The sequence below is a fragment of the Uloborus diversus genome, chromosome 9 (genome assembly GCF_026930045.1).
Source record: "Uloborus diversus isolate 005 chromosome 9, Udiv.v.3.1, whole genome shotgun sequence".
In the NCBI taxonomy this organism is placed as follows: domain Eukaryota; kingdom Metazoa; phylum Arthropoda; class Arachnida; order Araneae; family Uloboridae; genus Uloborus; species Uloborus diversus.
This window is the reverse complement of record NC_072739.1, coordinates 78,062,475-78,085,061: the sequence shown is the minus strand read 5'-3', so window position 1 is coordinate 78,085,061 and position 22,587 is coordinate 78,062,475. Positions and strand designations below refer to the sequence as shown.

General features: G+C 32.2%; 1 protein-coding gene across 1 annotated transcript in view; it reads right to left on the bottom strand.

Moving 5' to 3' along the window:
• LOC129230329 (protein O-mannosyl-transferase Tmtc3-like) overlaps positions 1-22,587 on the bottom strand; it is a 192,155-nt gene that overhangs the window by 71,711 nt on the left and 97,857 nt on the right. Inside the window, exons 6-7 of the mRNA XM_054864728.1 lie at positions 21,450-21,549; positions 20,181-20,293 (exon numbers count right to left, since the gene is read on the bottom strand). Of these exons, the coding sequence (XP_054720703.1) occupies positions 20,181-20,293; positions 21,450-21,549 (213 nt within the window). The remainder of the gene's footprint in view (positions 1-20,180; positions 20,294-21,449; positions 21,550-22,587) is intronic.

Genomic DNA, 22,587 nt, shown 5'->3' with positions numbered 1-22,587 from the left:
CAATTCGTAATGCCATTAATAGTAGTTTTCTTTAAGGTCTAGTTTTGTAAGAAAATAAATTAAAAGGTCGTAAAACGTCACCAAATTAAGCGCCACCATTGTAATGTTGTAGATATGTGAGAAGTAATAAATACCTTAAAGCTTAAAAGTAAAAATATAATGAACAGCGTATAGGATCATGTCGTCCAATTTTCGCTGAATAGCAGCCAAAATACACCCTTTTGAATAGACTCCTTCACAATACATGACGTTGCTCACCGTACGATGACATGCTACTACTGAAAATGGCACGTATACTGCTATCTGTAGATATCACTTCCACCACATTCCCACCGCCCTCTCCAAATATAGAAGGTTGTTATGTCGCACCGACGCGTTATCTATTGCAAAGCTAATGGTACTTACAGAGCTAATGTGATATCACATGATCAAAATTTACCTGTTTTTCATGACGATTCCAAAAATATCCTACAGTGCCAAACTGCTTGAAAATACTGTTCAAATTTTTAAATTAATGTAAAATATAAAAGGTATTTTAAAAATCATTTCAAAAGTTTTTTTTTTTTTACTGTTCCTCGCATTATATTCAACATATTAAAACAATTTCTTGTTGTACAAAACATTCAACAATAAAATGACTATAGGGGAAGTAGGGGCTCTTGTGAGCATGGGGCACATGTGAATATGGCACGTTTTACTGTTTTTCTAAGATAACGTCAAGAGAAAAGTCTTAAAAAAATCTCAACTAATGGCCGTACCAGTCCTAGTTCTTACTCAAACTTTTAAAGCAATGAACCAGTTTATGTTTCTGTGGTGACAATGTCTTTATTTTAGCAGGTGCTGTTTGTAACTTTATCGCTGTCTTCTTCAAGTGAAAATATATTTCAAACTAACTAATAAGCTAAACTTATTTATTGCTAACCATTATATGTACTTTAAAACTTGACGGTGAACAGAGTTATACAGTTCTGAAAAAATATTTTCTTATTGACAGTTACTATACAGTTTAAATTGAGACAGGTTACTATTACAGGGGACTATAGCTTACAAACCCTTCAAATGAATTATGACATACATATATATTTCATATTAATGAGTATTTTGTTGAATAATGATGCTTGTCCGGCAGTTTTTAACCGTATTTATATGGGCTCACTGTTTGTTCACATATGCTCTCCTTTTGAGGTGAATGTGAACAATTGACGACATTTTTTAAAAAAAATACCATAAAGTAAAGAAATTTTATTTAATCTGGAAATTTCCAGAGCATAAACTAGACAATCAGAGACTAGTCAATCGGAGAAACACATTTGCTTAAAGAAATTGATAATTTTTTTTTTTTTTTTTTTTGAGAAATTAAGAAATGAAAAAAAAAGTTCACATTGCCCACCTTTCCCCAACATGTTTTTCTAATGTAACTAGTATAAGTGCTCAGAAATACCCGCAGAAGTACTTTTTCATAGATCCATGCAACACTATATTGCTTTTGAGATCATTATATTAACGTTGGGTTTACGCTCAATTAACACATGATGAGTCTATAATTTGAATTTTTTTCTTGTTTTTTTAGAGTAGTTAAACATATTGCGTTGTCAAAGATGTAAGTGTAAGTTTTTTTTTTTTCACACCTAAAATTTTTTCTGCGTTATTGTGTTACTAGAATCTGAATTCTTATGAAAATGTCATTGATTTTATAGTAAGGCGATCATACACCATAGTGCGCTAGAAGCGATTAGGAAGTTTATTTGCATACACTGTTAAGATAGTTAAAATTGGTTCCATTTTAAAAAGAGTTAACATTTGAAATCAGTTAACGGAAGACATTAAACGCAGTTTAATTTACTAAAAGCACGAAAAGTTTCCTTTCTTCTCTTGGGAAGCTCTTGGAAAGAAATGTTTTCTTTCTTTTCAACTCGAATTTAACTCTAATTGTTTGAAATGACATGCGCGTTGGAGAAACCCAAGAAACTTTAAATTTCACACGTTGCGGCTAAGTACTCCAGCTTGCGTCAATGGCCGGAAAACGTGGCAGGTCACGTGGTTTTGCTGTGATCGTTGTATTTTCACACCAAAGGTTTTGGTTTCGTCTTGAACGATATTTAATTCTCGCGGCACATGGATGATTAATTTTCTCAACGCTGCGCCGCCTGTTAATTTTGTATTATAGGTGTTACTAATATATTTATTACTACGTAGCAAATCAGAAAACTAAATACGTTTTGCTGCTTTAATAGTTGAATCAATTACCTTAATATTTTTTTTCTTCTAATAAGTAGTTTTATTTAGGCATTAAAATGTAAAATTTTGTATTTAATATTTCAAATTTTAAATATATTTAGTGTTCAACTTAGGGTGAATTTAGTACAGAACACCCTTCCCCCACGATTTAATTTATATTATTTATATATTAATATACATTATAACTGGTGTCTGATTTCTGAAGTTTGACCCATATTCTAGATTTACTATTTCACTATGCCACCAGTTTAATTTAAAATTAGGGTTACACGAATTAGCAGGCTTCATAAAAAGGAGGAGGTTCTGAACTCGTCAGATTTATTTTTTCTTTGTACAATGTTACCTAAGTACTCGAAGACGCCTGTTCCGATTAGGAAAATTCTTTTTTGTTTGAAACGATATACTTCCCCGGCGGTCTAATGGTAATCAAGCCCGGGTCTGATGAAATCGAAGGAACACTTTAAATATCATTCTCACATTTAACCCCTTCAGTCGGAATTATGAAATACTTAACCAAATATGTTTATATTTGGTACACAGTGTACTATGGTAAAGAGTGTATAAGAAACAAAATACCAAGTTTCTAGGCAAAAAACTAAGAGTTGTGATACGTCCAATATTCGGACTAATATTTTTGAAATTAAAGTTTAAGATAAAAAAACGATGAAATATTAAATAAACTTCATTGTAAAATGTTCTCCAAACAATTGCACAACATATAATAAGCATTTGAAGTGGAGAATAAAAGATTATATATTTAAAAAAAATCAGAAAGCAAAATCCTTGCCTTTGCGACGAGTATTCATGGCTGGAACAATGAGCCACTCTCTGTGTTCTAAGTCCCGCATTTTAATGTTGTCAATACAAAAACGCAAAATCCTTTCACAGATAATAATAAGTAGAATGTAAAAAATCGACTACAAAAAATCAAGTAATTTAATCAATTATTAAATGATTAGCAGCTGTTTAAAGTTCATGTCCAATATACCGGACGCCAAGTAAGAAGGGTTTAAAACGATTTGTACTTGAAATACAACGATTTGTACTAATAACCTTTTAAAGTCGGGGCCTCCTAACGTAACTGAGTAGATTTAGTTTTCAAGACTAATTTTGCGTTTAGCTAAATTAGTGTTTAGCTCAGAGTTCGGTGGATTGTCAGTTACGTTAGGTAGTAGTTTATAGGAGGCCCCGACTTCAAAAGGTTATTAAAAATTAAGAGACCGTATATAATTAGTTAGGTATTAAAATAATCCATCGTATATTAATTAAAATCAGTGTTATCGGATGTTATCAGTTTGTATCGAATTAGTTAGGTATTGAAATAGTTTGTCGCATAGTAATTAAAATCAGTGTTTATTTTATAATTGAGTGTTTAGTTGATTTTATTTATTTATTTATTTATTTGTGTGTGTGCTGAAACTGTAGAATTAATTTCATTTACAGGTTTATGTAAGAAATCGTTTGTTAATGTTATCAGTCATTTTTTTCTTTTTACTTCCTGTGTGTTTTTTATGGTGGTTTTTTTTATTTAAAAGTAATTTATTTTGATAGGATTTACTTTTTGTTAAATTAATCATTCTGTATCATTGAGTAGTAAGTTGTAATCCAATTACCTATACTTTGTGCACTTTTTTTTTCGGAATTATCAATTAAGCATTGTGGACATTATAGCCGATGTTAATTTATTACAAGTTTATTCAATTTGATTTAATATTTTGAGATAAATTTCCTTTTATCATTTCTTAAAGAATTTAAGCCAGTATATTTGCATCATCTGCATGAATGTATGTGAAGAGGTCATGTGGTGTCCATGCGGATTTATTTTGCAATATTTTAAAGCATTTTAATTTTCATCCAGGATTTATTTCTCTGTCGTGCTGGTTTGAGGGTTTACGAGCACATGGTCTGAATCAAAAAGACTGATCTGTCTTCGAGGCTCCACCGTACTTGTAGAACTCCTTTGTAATACGTACGGAGGAACTTGATGTGTCAAGTAATCATTAAGGTGCTAACCAAGACATCCTTTCTGACCGTGCTAACCGTCTGTGATGATTTTAGAGTAAAATTTTAAATGAAAATATTATGCATGTTGCAGTGTTGCTTAAAAAAAGTAAAAAGAAAAATTTATCGGGAACACCGTGTAACATAATTTAGTCATCTATGGCAACCAATTGCTAAACATTCGAAAAAGGCAACCTATGACCTCCCGGTATATTTCAAAATAACTGTTTAAAGTGACCAGTATTACCTTCACGACGTTACCAGCCCTAAAATATTTAGACGAAGTGCTGTGAACGTCTAGCGGTGTTTAAAACTTGTCGGCTGCAGCAACTAGTATTTCCACCACTGCGATGTCTGCCGTATAACCTGAAGTAAGTGTTACCTTCCAGTAGCATTAAAAATCATTCGTCTATGCGGAACAGTCCATTCATCTAAATGAGTGCCAAAAGTGTACCTCTCTTAGAGTTGCCCATAGATTAAAACATTTTTTTCTGCAACTTGCTAGATAAACTTAAAATCAGTGGATGGCTTCGTTTTTTTATTTTAAATTGTATTAAGATATGCGCAAAACCTAATTCCACTACAGTAGTGGTTCCCAACCTTTTTTTTTACCCTGAGGCCATACCTCATATTAAAATGAATTGCTCAAGTCAGGAAAGATAAAATTTATTTATATCATTATTTTGTTCCTGGATAGCATGTAAAACCAAATAAAATGAAAGACTTGTACACATTAAAGTTTGAGGTCATCATTTCTACATGCTTATTTTACTGATACAAACTTTTGATCTATGTTTTAGAAACCAGTATATGACTACTTGGCATCAAGTTTGCAACAATCATTTGTAACACCGAATGAAGATGTTTAACAGTTTTGAAAGGTTTTATAATATATTTTTCATAGCAGTGAACACAACAGCGGGCCACATGGATTAGCTTTACAGGCCATACATGGCACGCAAGCCGTTGGTTGAGCACCACTACGCTGCAGCTTTAATTGCGATAAAAAATTAATGAATAATAGAGAATAAAAAGAGCTTGGCACCTCCACCAATCTTCTCTATTTCAAATATTTATACGACGTGATTTCCTGCACACTTGATATTAGAGGAATGAAAAATACTTGAAAAAACAGCATAAAAACTAATAAAATAATAAAAACATCTTTAACTAAATATAAACTTCAGAACAAAATGTAAAGCTAAAATCCTTTTGGAAATAATGTTACTTAGCGCTACTTAATACTTAAGAATATATTTCTTTAACACAGTTATTATTTCTTTTTTTTTTCAATTTTAAAGATTAATTTACGTTTTTAGGATATCTCTAACTATTTTTTTTTTATTGCTTACTCTTTCACTTCTGAGTTAATTCCGAAAATTCTTCAAAAGTTACGTTATTTTTGCACAGGTTAGGTTTTGCTTCATTCCACCATTACATACTTGTACATCAACTGCTGTTATGATTTGTTAAAAATAGTTATGAAACAAATAATAGATCATTTCGCAGTTTAGACACTGTTTTTGATGTTTTTGAATTCAAATCTTTGCATTGCTACAGACGTTTCTTATTAAGTTTTGGAGCGATCTGATTTATGAACATCTCTACGTTAGTGAATACTTTTCTTTTTACTTCTAAAATAATGGGCAGTTAACATAAGATATCTGTCATACAGGTAAACAATTTTTTTTAATTAAAGGATAATTAAATTCGTTGTTTTTTAGCGTCAAGCATCAATTAAATAAAACACTGTAATACGTTTTCAAAGAGTAGTTATGTGCTTTTGTTGCGTTTTAACACAATCGTCCACTTCCAAGAGAAAAATGCAGAAAAAAAGATTAATTAGGAAGCACTAAGAACTAAAAAAAAAAGTTGGAATTACTTGGTGTATTTTTTAAAGTCGTATTTGTTCAATTTTTAAAAGTGAGAATGCAATGTTTTTAATTCCTTCTTTTTGTCGCATTTCTATTCACACAATGTTTTATTTCGAACGATATAAAGACTAAATTAAGAAACTTTCCGTGCTAACTTAATTGTCCCTTGTAAAAAGTGTCGCAGGGGCAAATTTTAAACAAGTCTCAAAAAAGAGCATCTTCAACTCAGTAAGAAAAAAAAGCTGAAAGAATAACAGCAACATTTTTTGAGGTTCGCTTGTTTCAATTTTAAACAAAACAGTTTCCTAACGGAACTAAAGAATTAAATTTACTTTGATACACAAAATTTCACATTCACTTATCTTTTATATATTTTTTTTCTCTTTACTTTATTTCCTTTTTGTAATCATTACGGCAAGTTTCAATTTCAAATTTTGTTCGATTCTAATGTTAAAAGTCTCTACTGACAATAGCAAAACCTTTTATGGGACAATCTTTTCTGTGTATTTGTAACAAATATTTTAGTGGTTTCGATTCTAAACAATTTCTCATTTTTTGGATTTTCTTTAAAATCAGAACTAATGCGTTTTTTATGCTTTTATAAACCTTTTCCTTTTTGTAGTTAAAAGACAAATAGATTCATTTAGGGTCTGTCTTTTGTTTGCATCTTCTTTGTGACAATGGCATATTATAAATAAGTAGTTTTTTTAACGTTGGTGTTTTTCTGCAATTTCCTGTTGCATTCAAGCATTATGTATTAACTCTTGTTGCCTATAATTAACAATACTCATTATTTCTGGGACTGAAAAAACCGCTTAGGTACTAATAAAAGGTATCTTTCATTGTACTAAGTAGAAAGTAAATTAAGTCGAAAAAAAAGAAGAAAGATATCCTGAAAACTAATTAGTTTAAAATAATTTCAATGACTTCAACAAACAATTGTATTGTATGCAAAACAATTCCATTACGGAAATTAAATACTCTGACTTCAAAGATACAGTCGTAAGTCATTACCGTTTTACTACTTTTATAAATTATTTGCGTCATAAAATAGTTTTCTCACACATATTAGTATATCTAAGAAATGTATGCTTAATAATACAAAAAGAAGTGACAATCTGCAACCACGGGGAAGTTATTGTCCTTGTGTCTAGACATAATGTCGTTTTCAGTTATTGTCTCATGTTAAGTAGCTCTTGTTATGCACACATAAATATGTATTTAATACTAGTGAAAACTACTTAATTGTAAAAACTGTTATGCATTTGCATAGGAAAACCCGTGGCAGAACGGGGTAATAAGTTTAAATCCAGGCTTACATGGTCGTTAAAGATAGTTTAAAGCACAAATAAAGTTAAATTGGATAGTTTATTATGTTTACTTCAATGTGTTACCAAAAAAATAAAAATTATCAGGATTTTTTTAAAAATATGCTTACAAAAAAGTTTAATTTAACCTTTTTTCTCCAGGAAGTGAGTCCGAATAATCACACGTGCAACGAGACTCGCCACGTCAGAAAAAAGGTGTACGACTAAACTGGAGGTCAAACTCTTTGAGAAAATACAAGAAAATAACGTAATGTTGCATTTTCCCGTGGGGTTTATGATTGACGTAAGCGGTATGTTCATGGGGGGGGGGGATCTCAAAAACTTTACCAGGCAAGGTTAGCCAGAAAAGTAAATGATTTGTATGTGCTGCGGGTGTGACTGTACCTGCAACATATGATGCATAATGTTTCCTTATATTCGAATATGTAACAAGATAAACCACACTTTAAAATGCAGCAAATAATGTAAAAATATATAAATAAAAACTGCACATGGATTTAGCAATTAATAAAACAATATTAACGCCAGGTTGTCCAATAAGTTTTCAAGTACCTGCGACTTTGTACTAACAGTTACAGAAATGCGTTTCGTCATGTTGCTTCCTAGGCTGCTGAGAGTAGACCCTAGAAAAAACTGTGCAAGATGTCCCAGTTGTATCCCAAATTCTCCTGGAACTGCTGCTGTGGCTGTTTTCAGATTTTTAGCAGGACACGATTGCCTAAATGCCTATTTGTTCCGTTTTCACCTGACGGATTCTCCGATCTGTACTTTATGTAACTCTGGACAAGTCATGGACGTTGCTCATCTGGACGATTGCTCCGCATTAACTAATTTTAATTGTGTTGCTGAGAGGTATTCAAGAGCCCGTGGTTTAATGGTACAATGGTAAATTGACCCAGCATTTGATAAAAATTTGTAATAACGCTCTGAATTGTGAACTTTTAAGGGAAGTGAGATAACATACATTAGGGCATTCTGTTTTATGCAGACATGAACTCGTATGCTGCCACGGGCAGGTAAAGGGCAGCATCTACAGAGTTTTAGTTTCTCTTTTTTATTTTTTTCGTATTTTTGTCATCTATAATACTTAGCTATTTGTATAAATATGAACATCTGATTTTCGATGAACAACAGTTTTTTTTCTTTCGATTTCTGAAGTATGTTTATTAAAGTTTTGGGAGAATCAAAAACGTGTTTTATAAAATATCTATAAAAGTCATTTTTAAAGATGCTGCCAATGAATTGCGCAAGGCAGTAAGTCTCTTTTTAGCAAGAATTATAAATATATTTATAATGAAGTTTTTAAAAATAAAATATCAACCCATCTCAGTAATTACCATTTTGTCTGTAATTACATTCAATATTATGCATGGAACATGTTCGCACATAACATTTTTTAGGCACTAAATGGATTTTTTTATTATTATTATTTTTTTTAAGTACTTAATCTAGTTCATACTTTTTTTTTTTTTGTATTTTTAAGCATTTAGTTTTTTTGACATGTAATTGAATTTATATTTTAGCCTGAAAACCGTAATATGAATTATAATGCCTTACAAATAAAAAACAAACAAACTAAAGACGTAATTGATAGCACGCTTCAGTACAAAAAAAAAGAAAAAAAAAGAAATGCTGAGATTTCGTTTCCAGTTTTTACGTCCGTAATATTCATGCATTGATAATGCAAAAATCTTGAACAAGTCTACTTAACATTTCCAATTTGCCATTCCGTTCTGATGATTATTCATACGCACAACGAAAAAGATCTGGAGATATGGGATATTTATCAACTGAAAGTTGTTTAGAAACGCTCGATTTAGGGACAAAAGATTCTAAACTGAAGCTCTAAAGAACTCTTTCATGCTTTCACGTGGAACCCTTATGACAACGATTCGAAGAAAGAGACTCAACCGAAGTTCATCTATTTCGAGCTACAACAGCAAAAGAACGTTCTGTCATTCTGCTTTGTACGGTCTAAGATAGCGTAAAACTGCATAGCAGCAGATGTAATAGTTTCTTTTATTTTTCAAGTCTTTAGAGAGAAGAATAAAAATCCATTTTCACATTGCGGGGATAATGTTCGGCGTCTTTTCAAAAGGAAGAGAAAATGAGAACTTCCATCCCTCCCCCACTAGTTTTACTGGCGACAGCCATTCATCATTTGCGAATAGCAGTTGAATGCTGTCATTGATCCTGGAATGGTATTTTTCGCCTGTGGAATAGCAAGTTTTGAGAAATTCTTTTTTCACCAAAAAGACTCTTTTCACACCATTTAATGATGGGAAAATATCGAACTGATATTCACGTGGCCGCCTCTGGGCCCTTTTTCTTCACAAAATTATTTTTAAAAATGAAATAGATTAACTACTCATTACTACACACAATTCAATTTGAATAAGTTCTTTACTAAGAACGTTCTGCTGCAATTTTTTTTTTTTGGCAGAGAAAAGATGAAACTGTTTTGAATACTTTTTTAGTCCCTCTTTTTGATGGAGTTTTAAATGCATTTTCAAAATTACTTTTCATACATAAATCATTCTTCAATGCCCTTAATACCTTACGTTGTTACAGTCTTCGTTAATGGTCAAGCATCATAGAGTCAGCATAAGGTATCACAGGGCTAAATTTGCCCGGGGGTTCATCTGCTGTACAGTCTCAATTTTAAGGGATTTTTTACATATTAAATTGCATTCTGGGGGAAAAATCTATGAATACAAAGATGGGGAGATAAAGAGTTAATTTGTAAAAAATAATTCCGGTTATTAGCAAAAGCTTTTATCCATCAATTGGAAAACTCATGAAGTAAAAAAAAATAATTGTCGAAGCATTAATATTCCCGAGTAATCACTCAGCAGTAAGACTTGGCATCAGTAATGATAAAAAATAACTTTTAATTTTAAAAAACTGAATAGGATGAAATTCAGTCTGAAGACGTTTTTTCTTCAATCTTACCGAAAAAGAAAAACTCTTTAAACACTAACAAATAAGATTGTCGAGTTCTAAGTATAAACTAACATACGCAGTTTTTTTTTTTAATTTGAATCATGTTAAAATATTTATCTCACCTTTTCCTTTTACTGACACAGTTTCTACTTAATTTTGCTTAGGACAGTACACGTTTGTTTTAAAGTATGGCTTCTGCTGAGTACCCTTTCACAGGTCATGATTATTTACATATTTTAAGTTGATACTATGTCTAATGATGATTCATCTAACTGCTGATATTGTCGAGATAATAGTGTTTTCTGCTGTTATCGAGGTAAAATGTATTGTGAATGTACTATGAATTTTTTTTCAATGTTTGAAAAAACTCCTTGGGGATCCACTTCTCAGATTTTATTCATAAATTAAAACCGTTAAAGGAAGCAGTTAGAAAGTGCGCGGATCTCTGAGGGCGGGGTTTGCTGATTTAGCCACAACTCTACATCCCTCGTTTGATTTTCTTCCCTGACCACTGAAATTTATTTATAAGGATGTTATTAAATATGATTTATATTTTTTCCATACTGGGACCTCGGTGGCCGAGCAGTATTTTTCAGCAACTGATTGCAAGCTGAGAGGCACGGGTTCGATTCCCGCCTACTGCCATGGGTATTCTTCTGATTTCCTTGTGTTGTAATAAATCTGAATTGTGCTATATGTCTTTTGTGTCTGAGCAAAAGTCGGACTTCCACCTAAACGGGGCTCAGTCAAACGGAAACCGCTTATATTAGCCTCAAAAACGGATTTTTCGTTATCTATCACCTTTGGTGCTCCAAGGGGCATCAGAAATAACAACTTGAAGCAATTGTTAAGGATATAATTCCTGTAGGTTTTCATGCTAACAAATTTTCAATTGTGACTTCCAATCAATTTTTATTATTTGTATCATTTAGCTGTTGCAAAATATGTTTAAATATCATATAGTCAATTAGTTATTTAACATTTTCCAAAATAAAAAGTATTTATGTATCATTATACCAATCACCATTTTTCTAGCTATATTACAAAACGCATTCTGTTTGCAATGTGCGAAAAGTGCTCTACCAGGATAGGATTGAAAATAATTTGTCCACGTAACTTTTACTCTGATGTTGTTCTTAATTTGATATGTAGATACACTTGATGAAAGTTGCGCACAAATCGTTCGGAAAAAGTTCCAGTTCTCCTTTTTATTTTCTTCCACCATGAATTGTCTACTTTTTCGTCTTATTCGTTACATTTCAAGTAAATAGCACAAACGAATATATGTGTAATGGATGTAACGTTACACTTTCTCGCCCATACTTTACGGAAATGCGAACCTTTCCCAAGAATGATTCAACTCGAGCTACTAAAAGAAACACTCTTTGCAATTCTTTTCGCTTAGAAGCGGCAATCAGGCCACAATAAACTTAATTACGAGTGACGGCGACCCGAAGCTTTTTCTTGTAGCCCCCCTCCTCCCTTTGCTTTCTTAGTTTTTCCCTACTTTTTTCCCTAGTTGAAAGAACAAGAGAGGGAAAGCATTTAGAGCGAAACTTCGCTAATGGTAACCTAATCAACTTGCTGGAGATTTTCCTTTTTGTTTTCAACGGTTTTTCCCCACTTACAACATAGAACTGTAAGGGGTGGGTTTTTTTCTTTTGCAAAAGAATGAGCTTGGAGGGGGTGAACGGAGAAAAAGGATTGCTGTTCATTAAGGGTCAGAAGTATGTTTACCACCTGACGAAACCAGGTATTGAATCGTGGTACTTGAAGGTTTTTTTATTGTTTTTGATTACCGATTTGAGTACATATCAATGCTGTAAGGATTATAGAATTTGTTTTCCCAGTTAAAATCAAAAGGGTAATAAAGTTTCTACTTTGTTTATTTTTGCTAGTATATATTTTATATTTAGTATAGCTCCATATTACTCAAGGATGTTCATTTGAACATGTTATAGAATTATAGATTAAGTTTTAAGTACTAGTATTTTAGATAATGTAATCAACACTTATTACAACACACAAGCACATATTACACGTATAGGGGAGTATATACCCATTATCCAGTATGCTCAGCATACGGGAGACAGCGTGCATGTGCGCTCAGAACTGAGAGGCTTATGAGAATGTAACAGATTTAGCCTTATTTGATATACCTACACGGGACAATCTTTCTTTTTTTGATTCAAAAATATTCTAATGAAATCTTTTTTTTTTTTTTTTTTTTTGCGCAAGAAAGTAAAATTTTTGGGTTTGCTTTCAACTGCTGTATAGAGCAGCGTTTTTTAACCTTTGTTGACTCACGGACCGGCAAAACCTTTTGAAAAATTTTCCCGGGTCAATGAGTATGTTTCTTTTTTTTTTTTTTTTGTATAAAAAATGACTTTACAAAGCCTCGAAAATCTGTTTAAGGAAAAAAAAAACATTTATACCTGTGAAACGCCCTTCCCCTCCACATTCTTCTTTTTAGTTCTACATTTTTATTATTATTATTATTATTATTTTTTTTTTGTTAAAAAGTAAATTATACGAAAATAAACTTTCTACCCGCGAATTGAAGTAGAAAAAATTGGCAGGCCGGTGAATGTTTTTTCCCTTTTTACAAAATAATTAAATGGAATAATAATAAATTAATATATGGTAGAATATATATTAATTCTAGCAGGATTGAAAACCTTTGATAATTTGGGAAATTTTTGAATGAAACATAGGTTAAAACTGATGAAAAATTATGATCAGAATATATTATAAGTTGGGTAAATACAATTTTTAATTTTCAAACCTAGCTTTACACATAAAGTTGCCGAAAAACTCACTTTTTTCAAATGCCTCTAAAACCTGTTAAACGAAAAAAGTGGAAACTCTCCTTTTCAGAGAATTTAGTGCTCAGTGGTATTAATCAGCAGTAAGAAATAATTTTTTCTGAAATTTGCATTTTCGAGATTTATATTTTTTTTCAAATGACCCGGGAAAAAAAACTAAAACAAATATTGCAAAACCTATTAAATAAAAAACCGCAACAAATATTTTTGTACTGTTCCTAAGATGAAGAACTTCAGCGAAAATCGCAAGTGAGAAATGATAGGCCGCCACCTTTGGTGTCGTGTATCTCGACACCAGGAATTGTTTTTAACAAAACCAAAACATACTTTTTCATCAGCTTTAATGTATGTTACATTCCAAAAAATTCCAAGACCATCAAAGTTGGACCTTAGTTGAATAGACATGTACACTGCTTGACGTTGAAAATGCAACACCAAGAAGGAGTGTTCAGAAATTTATGCAAATTTTAGAATAGACTTACATCATTGAGTTATGTAAATGATGTGAAATGCGCAGCTCTCCGACGCACGTGAAGTAAGATATAAGGGAAGGAATTTGCTGAATGGACCGAAGAAATTACCGAAGAAATTTTGTTTTTGTCTTAGAAGATACGTGTAACACGAGAGAATGCCAGACCGCCGTCAACGAAGGCACTTCCAGCAGATAGACGATTTTACGAGGGGTATGGTGATCGGACTGAGATGGGGGATGTTGATCCGTACGTCAAATCTCAGCTGATACGCACATGGATGCGAGTACGGTGCATCAGCTGTGCCGAAGATGGTTGGAACAACAAATTGTGTCAAGATTGAGGGGTGCAGGAGCAGCCAGAGTGACATCAAAACGCGTGGATCGACGCATTCACCGACAAGCTGTAACAGACCCACAAGTCACTTGTTCCTCGATTCTGCAGCAGGTGCAAGATACCCTGAATGTTCCCGTGTCAGCCAGAACCATTTCCCGTCGTTTGGTCACACGTGGTCTGCAATCACGGCAACCACTAAGAAGACTGCCATTGACCCCACAATATAGACAGCAACGTTTAGTATGGTGCCGGACTAGAGCGACGTGGATGACAGAATGGCGAAATGTCGTGTTCTCAGATGAACTCCGCTTCTGTTTATCCAGTGATAGTCGCCGCATACGTGTGTGGCGTCGACATGGAGACATATCTAATCCGGCAGTAACTGTGGAAGGTCCCACCGCACGACAACGTGGCAAAATGGTTTGGGGCGCAACGATACTTGGATAATGTGCAGCGGCCGGTGGGAATCCCTTACCTTCAAGGGCTATCTAATGCAATTTTTCAGCAGGATAACGCCCGACCACACAGTGCTCACATCTGCCAACATGCTCTCCAATGCACACAAATGCTTCCCTGGCCACCATACTCTCCTGACCTGTCACCAATCGAACTTGTGTGGGATGTGATTGACGCCATTTGCAGACTTTTTTCCTGCCTCGTTCAGAAGACGAACACTGTCAAATGGTTGAAAGGAAATGGAGAGCCATCCCTCTGGACACCACCCGCACCCTTATTGACTCTATGCCTAGACTTCGTGTTTCTTCGTGTATCGCTGTCCGCGGTGGTCCTACATCCTACTGTGCCGACGCCGTTCTCGCTCTGTATTCTGCCTATTATTTTAAAATTAAGATCATTTATTATTCCTTGCTGTCTCTGTTTTTTTTTTTTTTTTTTCAAATTTCATCACTTTCTGACCACTCCTTCTTGGTGTTGCATTTTCAATGTCGAGCAGTGTATTTCCACCATATAAATGAACAAGCTTTAGTTGATGTTAAAAGAAATTTCAGAAAACATTTACATGTAAAAATAGCAAATAGCTAATTATTGTAATAACTATACTTAAGTAATTATTTGAAAAAAAATCATAGACAATTCTTAAAATTAATCACAAAATTCACAAAAGAAGGGGGAGGGAGGGTTCGCAATTTGAGAATTTTTTTAAATGAAAAAAGATACAATAATAATCCAAAATACTCTGACTTCCTTTTTAACAACTGGACAATTTTTCAATTTGTAGAAGATTTAATCAACTACATAAAAAACGCCCTCAGTTTACTCTCACAGTGCTCAAAAAGACTAATTCATGAAACAAAAAAAAAAGGAAGTGAAGCAAATCCTTAAATCAAGGGGAAAAACACTTTTTAAGTTTTGCCTAACCTTTCTTTTTACTATCAATGTCAATCTTTTATGCACAAAAATTATTATTCATTTACAGCTTACGTCTTAAGAACGTCGCAAGAGAGTGTTAAGGAAAATTACAGAAGTAACTTATTTGAGAAACAGTAAAAAATTCATTGAAATCTCGAAAAAAGAATGCCCGCTGCTGACCTCAACAGGTCGATGGAAGCGAAACTTGCAGAGGAATCCATAAAACACTCAAAAAGCACTTACCCTGGTAAAGCAATTTTCCCCTTCTGTAAATAGCCCTGGGATCAGCAAGGATCCCTACTTTCGAAAGAGGAAAACGTAAAACCTTTTAATGCCGGTTATATCTAGCTCCTTTTTTTAGAAACTACTTTTTAGTTCTTTCATGTCGTCGAATGTGATTACTAAAATATTTTGATGGAAATTCCAAAAGAGAAATTTCATTTCTAGATGAAAAAAAAAGTAGTTAGTTTAAAAAAAAATAAAAACCTTTTTTTTTTTGAATATGTAGAATCAAATACAAGCAAAGTAAAAAATGTTGAGATAATTAGTCTAAATGATAGAAGAATCTTTAATTCGTTTTTAGCGAAGCGATATTAATAGTAGCTTAGGTAGGTTGTGCAATTTATACAGCATGATTTGGAGAAACGTTTTAATGGAAGCGTACCTAGGATATTAATTTTGGGCGCCTTTTTTCTCAAAACCTTAAAAAGACCACTCATATCCCTTCCTCTCTCTGCCTCTATTGAAATTAATACATACGTCCATCATTGCATAAAGTACAAGTTTAGTAAATCCAACATTCGGGGCATAATGTAGGTATCAAAACATATATTTAAGCTTGCAAAATGAGAAGTATACATAAAGTGTACAATGTACTTAGTTACATTTTTTGCGAAAAGTAGTTAGCAGTTGTTCCAATAGGTAGAATAAACACCAATTTGTGTTGGGATAACAAATCATATTAGTGTACTTGAGAGGTGCTATAGTGTCCAAAGCAAAAGACTCCCATTTTTTGAGGCATTAAGTTAGCAGTTGTTTCAGTAGGTAGGATAAACCTTAGAGCAGGAATTATAAATGGAGGGAGCAAGTCCAACCAGTGGCTTAGCAAAAGCTAAGGAAACATTCTCAAGTCACGTGACTTAACAACGTCGAATGGTTGACACGGTTTGCGTGAAACTGGCAAAAAAAAAACCCTGATTTCTTCCAATGCTTTGCTTTTAAATCTATCACATGATTTGATATCTTTGTTTCGGAACGAAAACCTTCACTCCCTCCATTTTATCTCTTATCGATGGCATAAAACCTCATTTGTGTTGGAACAATAGATCATAATAGTGACATTGAGAGGTGCTTGTAGTGTTCAAAACAAAAAAAAAGTCCCATTTTTTGAGACATTGAGTTAGCAGTTGTTTCAGTAGGTAGAATAAACCCTCATTTGTGTAGGTTATAATAGTCGCCTTGGTAAGTGCTGCTGCACGGCAATATTTAGAAAACAAACTTCCATGAAAATCTACCAACGATTTAATTTGTGTACGGGTTTAACCCGAAACTTTAACGAATCCACTAACCTTACTTTGTTTCTCACTGCTTCTACTGCTCTTAACACATGCTATACGTATATCAGTGTTTGATAAAGCACGTTTAGTAAATACAAAATACGGTGCAAAGTATAGCTATCGAAACATACTGAAGTTTGCAAAATGTAGATCATGAAAAGTACAGTATAACTTTCCAAAACAGGAGCCAGTCACATGTTTTAAGAAATTGAATGAGCAGTTGTTTCACAGGATTTTCAAAAAGAGAAATCAATTGGTGCAGAATAGAGTCTTATTACAACTTTACTTCTTACTCAACGGTTACATTCAGTGCAGAAAGTTACGGGTGTCAACAATGTACAATGTGTCAAAAGGTTGCGAGTCGCGGATCCATTTCATTTCTATTCCCGATTCAAGTATTTTATTACAGATAATTATATCCTTTCCGAAACCGCCGATTTATTTATTTATTTATTTTGCTAAAGCATTTGAATAAAATAAATGTTTAATAAAATACAGTCGAGCCCGCTTATTAGAATATCGGTTAAAAGAATATCCCGCTTAATAGAATACATTTTCAATGTACCAAACCAATGTAATATGTTATTTTAATACCGGTTATTGGAATATCCCGCTTATTAGAATATTTTTTCGTGGAAAAATGGCTATTCCATTAAGCGGGTTCGACTGTATAAAATATTGCCGAGAAAGTTTAATGACTTTTTTAATGCACCGATAAAATGACAAATGAAGTGAATTATGTCGTTCAAGAGATTTTTTTTTGTCTTTGATTCAGTACTCTGACATTTTTTCTTTAATTTAATGTTCTGTCGTTTTTGTTTGTAAAAATTTGAGAGAAGAAATAGGTGGGATACAGCTCTGTGCAATCGACTTTTACTATATCGTCTGTATTTCTACTCCTCTCATTTTTAATTTTAATTTTCTTGGCTTCTTTAGAACTAAAATAAACAAAAAGATATTAAGATTCACTTCAATGTTTGAGTGATGAGAAATCAAAAAATCATATAATTATTTTATTTCATACTTTTTAGTTTGAACCAATCTTAAAGAAATAGTGTTTGGATTTAAAACAAAAACATGTTTTCATATTTAATTTTTAGTATTTTATCTTGTAGCTCTCCATTTTTCTTTATCCTTCGTCTTTCGTTTTTAAAAATATTACATTATTATTTATTATTTAACTTTATTTATTTTTAAAGTACTCCCTATTTTGTTCAAAATTTGAAATTTAAGGTTTTTTATGACTTTGTTTTAAAACTTTCTTCAGTATTTATCTTGTTTAGGGAATTTTACAATAGTGTTGCGAAATACGCCCACTGAGGGTTTGTGCCATAATAACAAACAAAACCAGCTAACCACAGCATTGATGACTTCGGTCTAGATGTATTATATAACATGAAAATGTGCTCTAAAAATGCAATTAGCATTCGATAGAATACTTTTTCCAATAATTAAGCATTTGAAGTCTTATGCCACTCCTAAAGTATTTGATTAAGGATTTGATTCAGCAACTATTCAGTAAAATTACCAAAATCTTAGTTCACACATCGGCGACAAATGGATATTAAAACATGCTTAAAAAGAATATAACGTATAAGAAATACAGCTCTTTTCTTCAAAAACAATTTCTTACCTGAAAAATAGTTTACTCTGCATTTTAAGAAATAGTGAATACCTCAGCAATTAAGGTAAGAAAAAATGCTTCTGCACAAAAACACCGAATGTGCAGTTGATGCATCTTTTAAAATGTGCTTCGAATCGGAAACAAATTTCGAATTGAAAAATTTCGTTCCAGCACGTAAAGAACTTAACAGAAATTAAAATAAAATCAATTGATACGTTTTTTTTTTTACCTCAAAGCAGACTCGTATAGTAGAAAAAAAAACTTGCTTGTCCCATAAGACAAAAACACGAAAAAAAGCAACGTTCAATTACAGCTACAGTCTTACGCCCTGAGCTCCTACTAATTAGCCACGCTGTGCCGAAAAGAGAAGAGAAGTGGATGAAAATGAAAAAAAGAAAAAGAAAAAAAGAGGAAATTGAGAAAGGAAAGCAGAGGAAACTAACAAAAACGCAGAAAAAAAGAGCTGAACACCAGAAATAGTGGTTGAAGAAGATCTTGTGGCTAGTCAGCATTTGCTATGGTAGCGTGAGCGCTATTCTCTTAGGAAAATAAGTTGCTTCTTCTTAACAAAGTTGGTGAACAGCCACGGATTTGAAGATGAAATAAAGTTTAGATGAGAGATTCATAAAAACCAGAGAGTACCTAAATTTAATCAAAAGAAACAAATTAAGGAGCTATATTTTATGATATTTTTTTTATGTTACGCTTACTTTCACACATGAGCTTATGGTAGAATGTATATTTTTTCTCTAAAATAAGGTTATCATTTTTGGAACTACTTAAAAAAGCATGTAATTTATCGCAAAAAGAAAGCTATTCTGTTTTTTTTTTTTGTTCTTTTACTTGATACTAATATATACTAAATTAATCACTGTGATTTTTAAGAGTAACATGAAGATTTTTTTTTAAAATCATTCACAAAGACCATTTTTGAGCATTTAAAATCATTGTTTGACGCATCCATAAATGAAAATGCATGGCTGTTAGTTTATGGGCACACCCGTACGTTTTCTATAAAACAAAATGACTCATTGATTTGAAAGTAAATAATAAACACCTTATATATATATATATATATATATATATATATATATATATTCTTATTAATGAAATATTTTCAGAACCTAAACCTTTTTATACTTTACAGTTTCCTGATTTTAGCAAAATGCGTTAGTTCTTTTTTAAAATACACATTTAAAAAAAAAATTGTGGTGTTAAAATAAGCATTTAAACTTCATAAAGTCATTAAGCTTATCACTCTGTGTACTGACTTGATATTTTTCAGAGAATTAAATACCAGCATAAACTAAAAAATTCCATAACCCAAAAATATAGTTTGTTTTTTTCATTTTGAAATGAAAAATGAAAATTACACTAAATTTTTTTAAAAGCGATAACAGTATATTTTTAAAACCATTTAAGCGATTAACACGTTGAGACATTTTATTATTAATAAGTAAGAGTATAAACATCTAGATGGATATCCTTTAAATTATGTCATTATCGTCTTATATATAGTCCTCCTGTTACTCAAGAAATCCGACAAAAGTAATAAAGTGGAAATTTAGTTTTAAACCAAGAATATTAATTTACGATAAGGGATTTATTTCTTCTTACCTTAGGACTAACTAATTCATATATGCAGCAAATTGCAAGAACAGTCAATCCTTGTTCTTTACAAAGCAAGCCAAGTACAGCTAATATTGAAGTAACGCAGCATTCTTGAAAAGCTAAAATGGAAAGAAAATGGAAAAAAATATAAGGAAAGATAAAAGGATGTTTTGAATGAGGAACATTTAGTTAGTGCAATGCAGTATTAATTTCGGTAACAATAGTTTTTTTGTTCCCACTGCTTGCATATAACTGAGAAACACCTGGATTTAAGTGATTTAAGGGTTTTTTTTTTTTTTTTCAAAAGAATCATTAACACGTTGACTGCCACGGCAATTTCCAGAAATATGGAATTAAATTACAAGCTGATTTAATCATATTAAATTATTAAAAACTGTAATTCTAGGGTATATTTATCATCAAAAAGCAAAAAAAAAACCTCCTACCGAAAAAATAGACAGCATCTGACAAAACCATGTTGTTCCCCAACAAAAAATGCCAAGAAACGCGTTTTCATTGTCCAACGTGTGAAGAGAAGCCGGCCTTTTGTGTGGATGATCGTTTTTAGCACTGATAGATTCCAAGTTTAATCGTATCTGCACAAAAATGGCAAATAAACAAGTACGAGGTAACTGGTAGTTGGCCGTCAACGTGTTAAATTAGCGTTCTATCTGAACTGACATTTAATAAAGTAAAAGCATATTTCTTTATGCAGAGTGGTCCGAAACTTAATTTTTTTCGAGTAGTGGAAATCCTCAATTTACCGAATGATGCTTTTTACATAACGATAAAACACGAACGTTCATCTAATCATGTTCCTAAATCTAATAAAAGAATTACATTAGTCCACATTCAAAGTGAAGGGGAAAGAAACACCGCCTTCAAATTTGCCGAATCGTAAGACAATAAATTTTTTGTGAGGACAGTAAAATCCTGCGGCCCTTCATCGATGAGCCTCGAAAGAGCTATCTTTTTCATTTAAGGGTCATTTACTAGATTTACATTATTAACATAAATTGCATTAGTTTTATAAATAAAATGAAAAATAGAGAATATTTTAATTGCTGTCATCAGTAACGTGTAATGAAAAAAATAGAAAAGGCGTCCTTGTCTAGAATGAGCTTTTTCATGTTCTTGTTTGGGATGGTATAATATTTATCGGAAACAATAATTTTGATTCAAGAGAGATGTTAAAAGCAACTCTAAGTGACTAAGATTGCTACAAAAAGAAACAGTCTAAACAAGGCACGATAAAAATGCATAAATGATATTTACCATTTGTTTTGTGTTGATATCTAGAATGTATGTAATATAGTAAGGCACAGAGGAAGGCAACAGCAGACAAAAGCTCCGCTCGTCCTACCACCCCGGTCACCTGAAATATGCAGACGATTTTTGAACGACAAAAAGATGGACTAGATCATAAGACATAATCATAATTAGACATTATCATATCATGATAAGGTAACACTGAAAGTCCCAGAGCTGGGAAACTCTTAAAATAAAGAAAATAATTAACTTTTATCCACAGTGTGATTTAATATGTTAATGCTTCTACACCAATAAAAAGAGTTTTCTCTGTCGTTTAGTTTTAGAAAATGTTTCATTTATAAGGAACTTGAATTGTTTTTTTTTTTTTTTTTTTTTTTTTTTTGAAAAATCAGATCATATTTTTAATAGTGCATAAACATTCCTCAGCACTTTTCTAGTATATAGATATATTTTCCCCATTAATTAAAATATGTAAGATCCTTTTAAGCTAAATTGTCGTAATGAGTTAAGTAAAAGTTGGTAATTTAGTTTCTGGCACGCAAGACCATACTCAGTTTTTTCATCAAAGATGTCTGTCTAAAGAGTTCGAAGAGCATCTACCAGATAGTGTTGATGTAAAAAATTCATTTGTTTAAGCAATAATGTTTGCATTTTGCTGATGCCGCTGATGATAATGGTGATGATAACTTAAATGATTGCGAAAATAAGTTTAATTAAATTATACCAATTAATAATGAAAAATATATACTTACAGGATTATATTAAATATTAAAATAGATAATATTAATGTTAATGAATACAATTTGCTGTGGATTTCGTGAAAATAACTGAATGCTTAACGGAATGCTTGTTTTCGGACCATAACTTAAAACCAGTATTCTCATATTCATATCTTAAATTACGTATAAATCAATATTGAAAATTAATGAAAATACCACAGATGTAAAAGTGCAATTTCTAAGCTCTGAAAACTTCAACAATTAGTCTTTCTCTTGAACTAGAACTGCAACATTTGGATTCAAATTGTAAGAATCATTAAAAATGCCAATAGGTAGTCGTTTACCCCATCTCCACGTTTTTCGGTAATGTTGCCTATTTCAATGGCAGTATTTGCAAGTTGAAGCATTTTTACATACTCGCA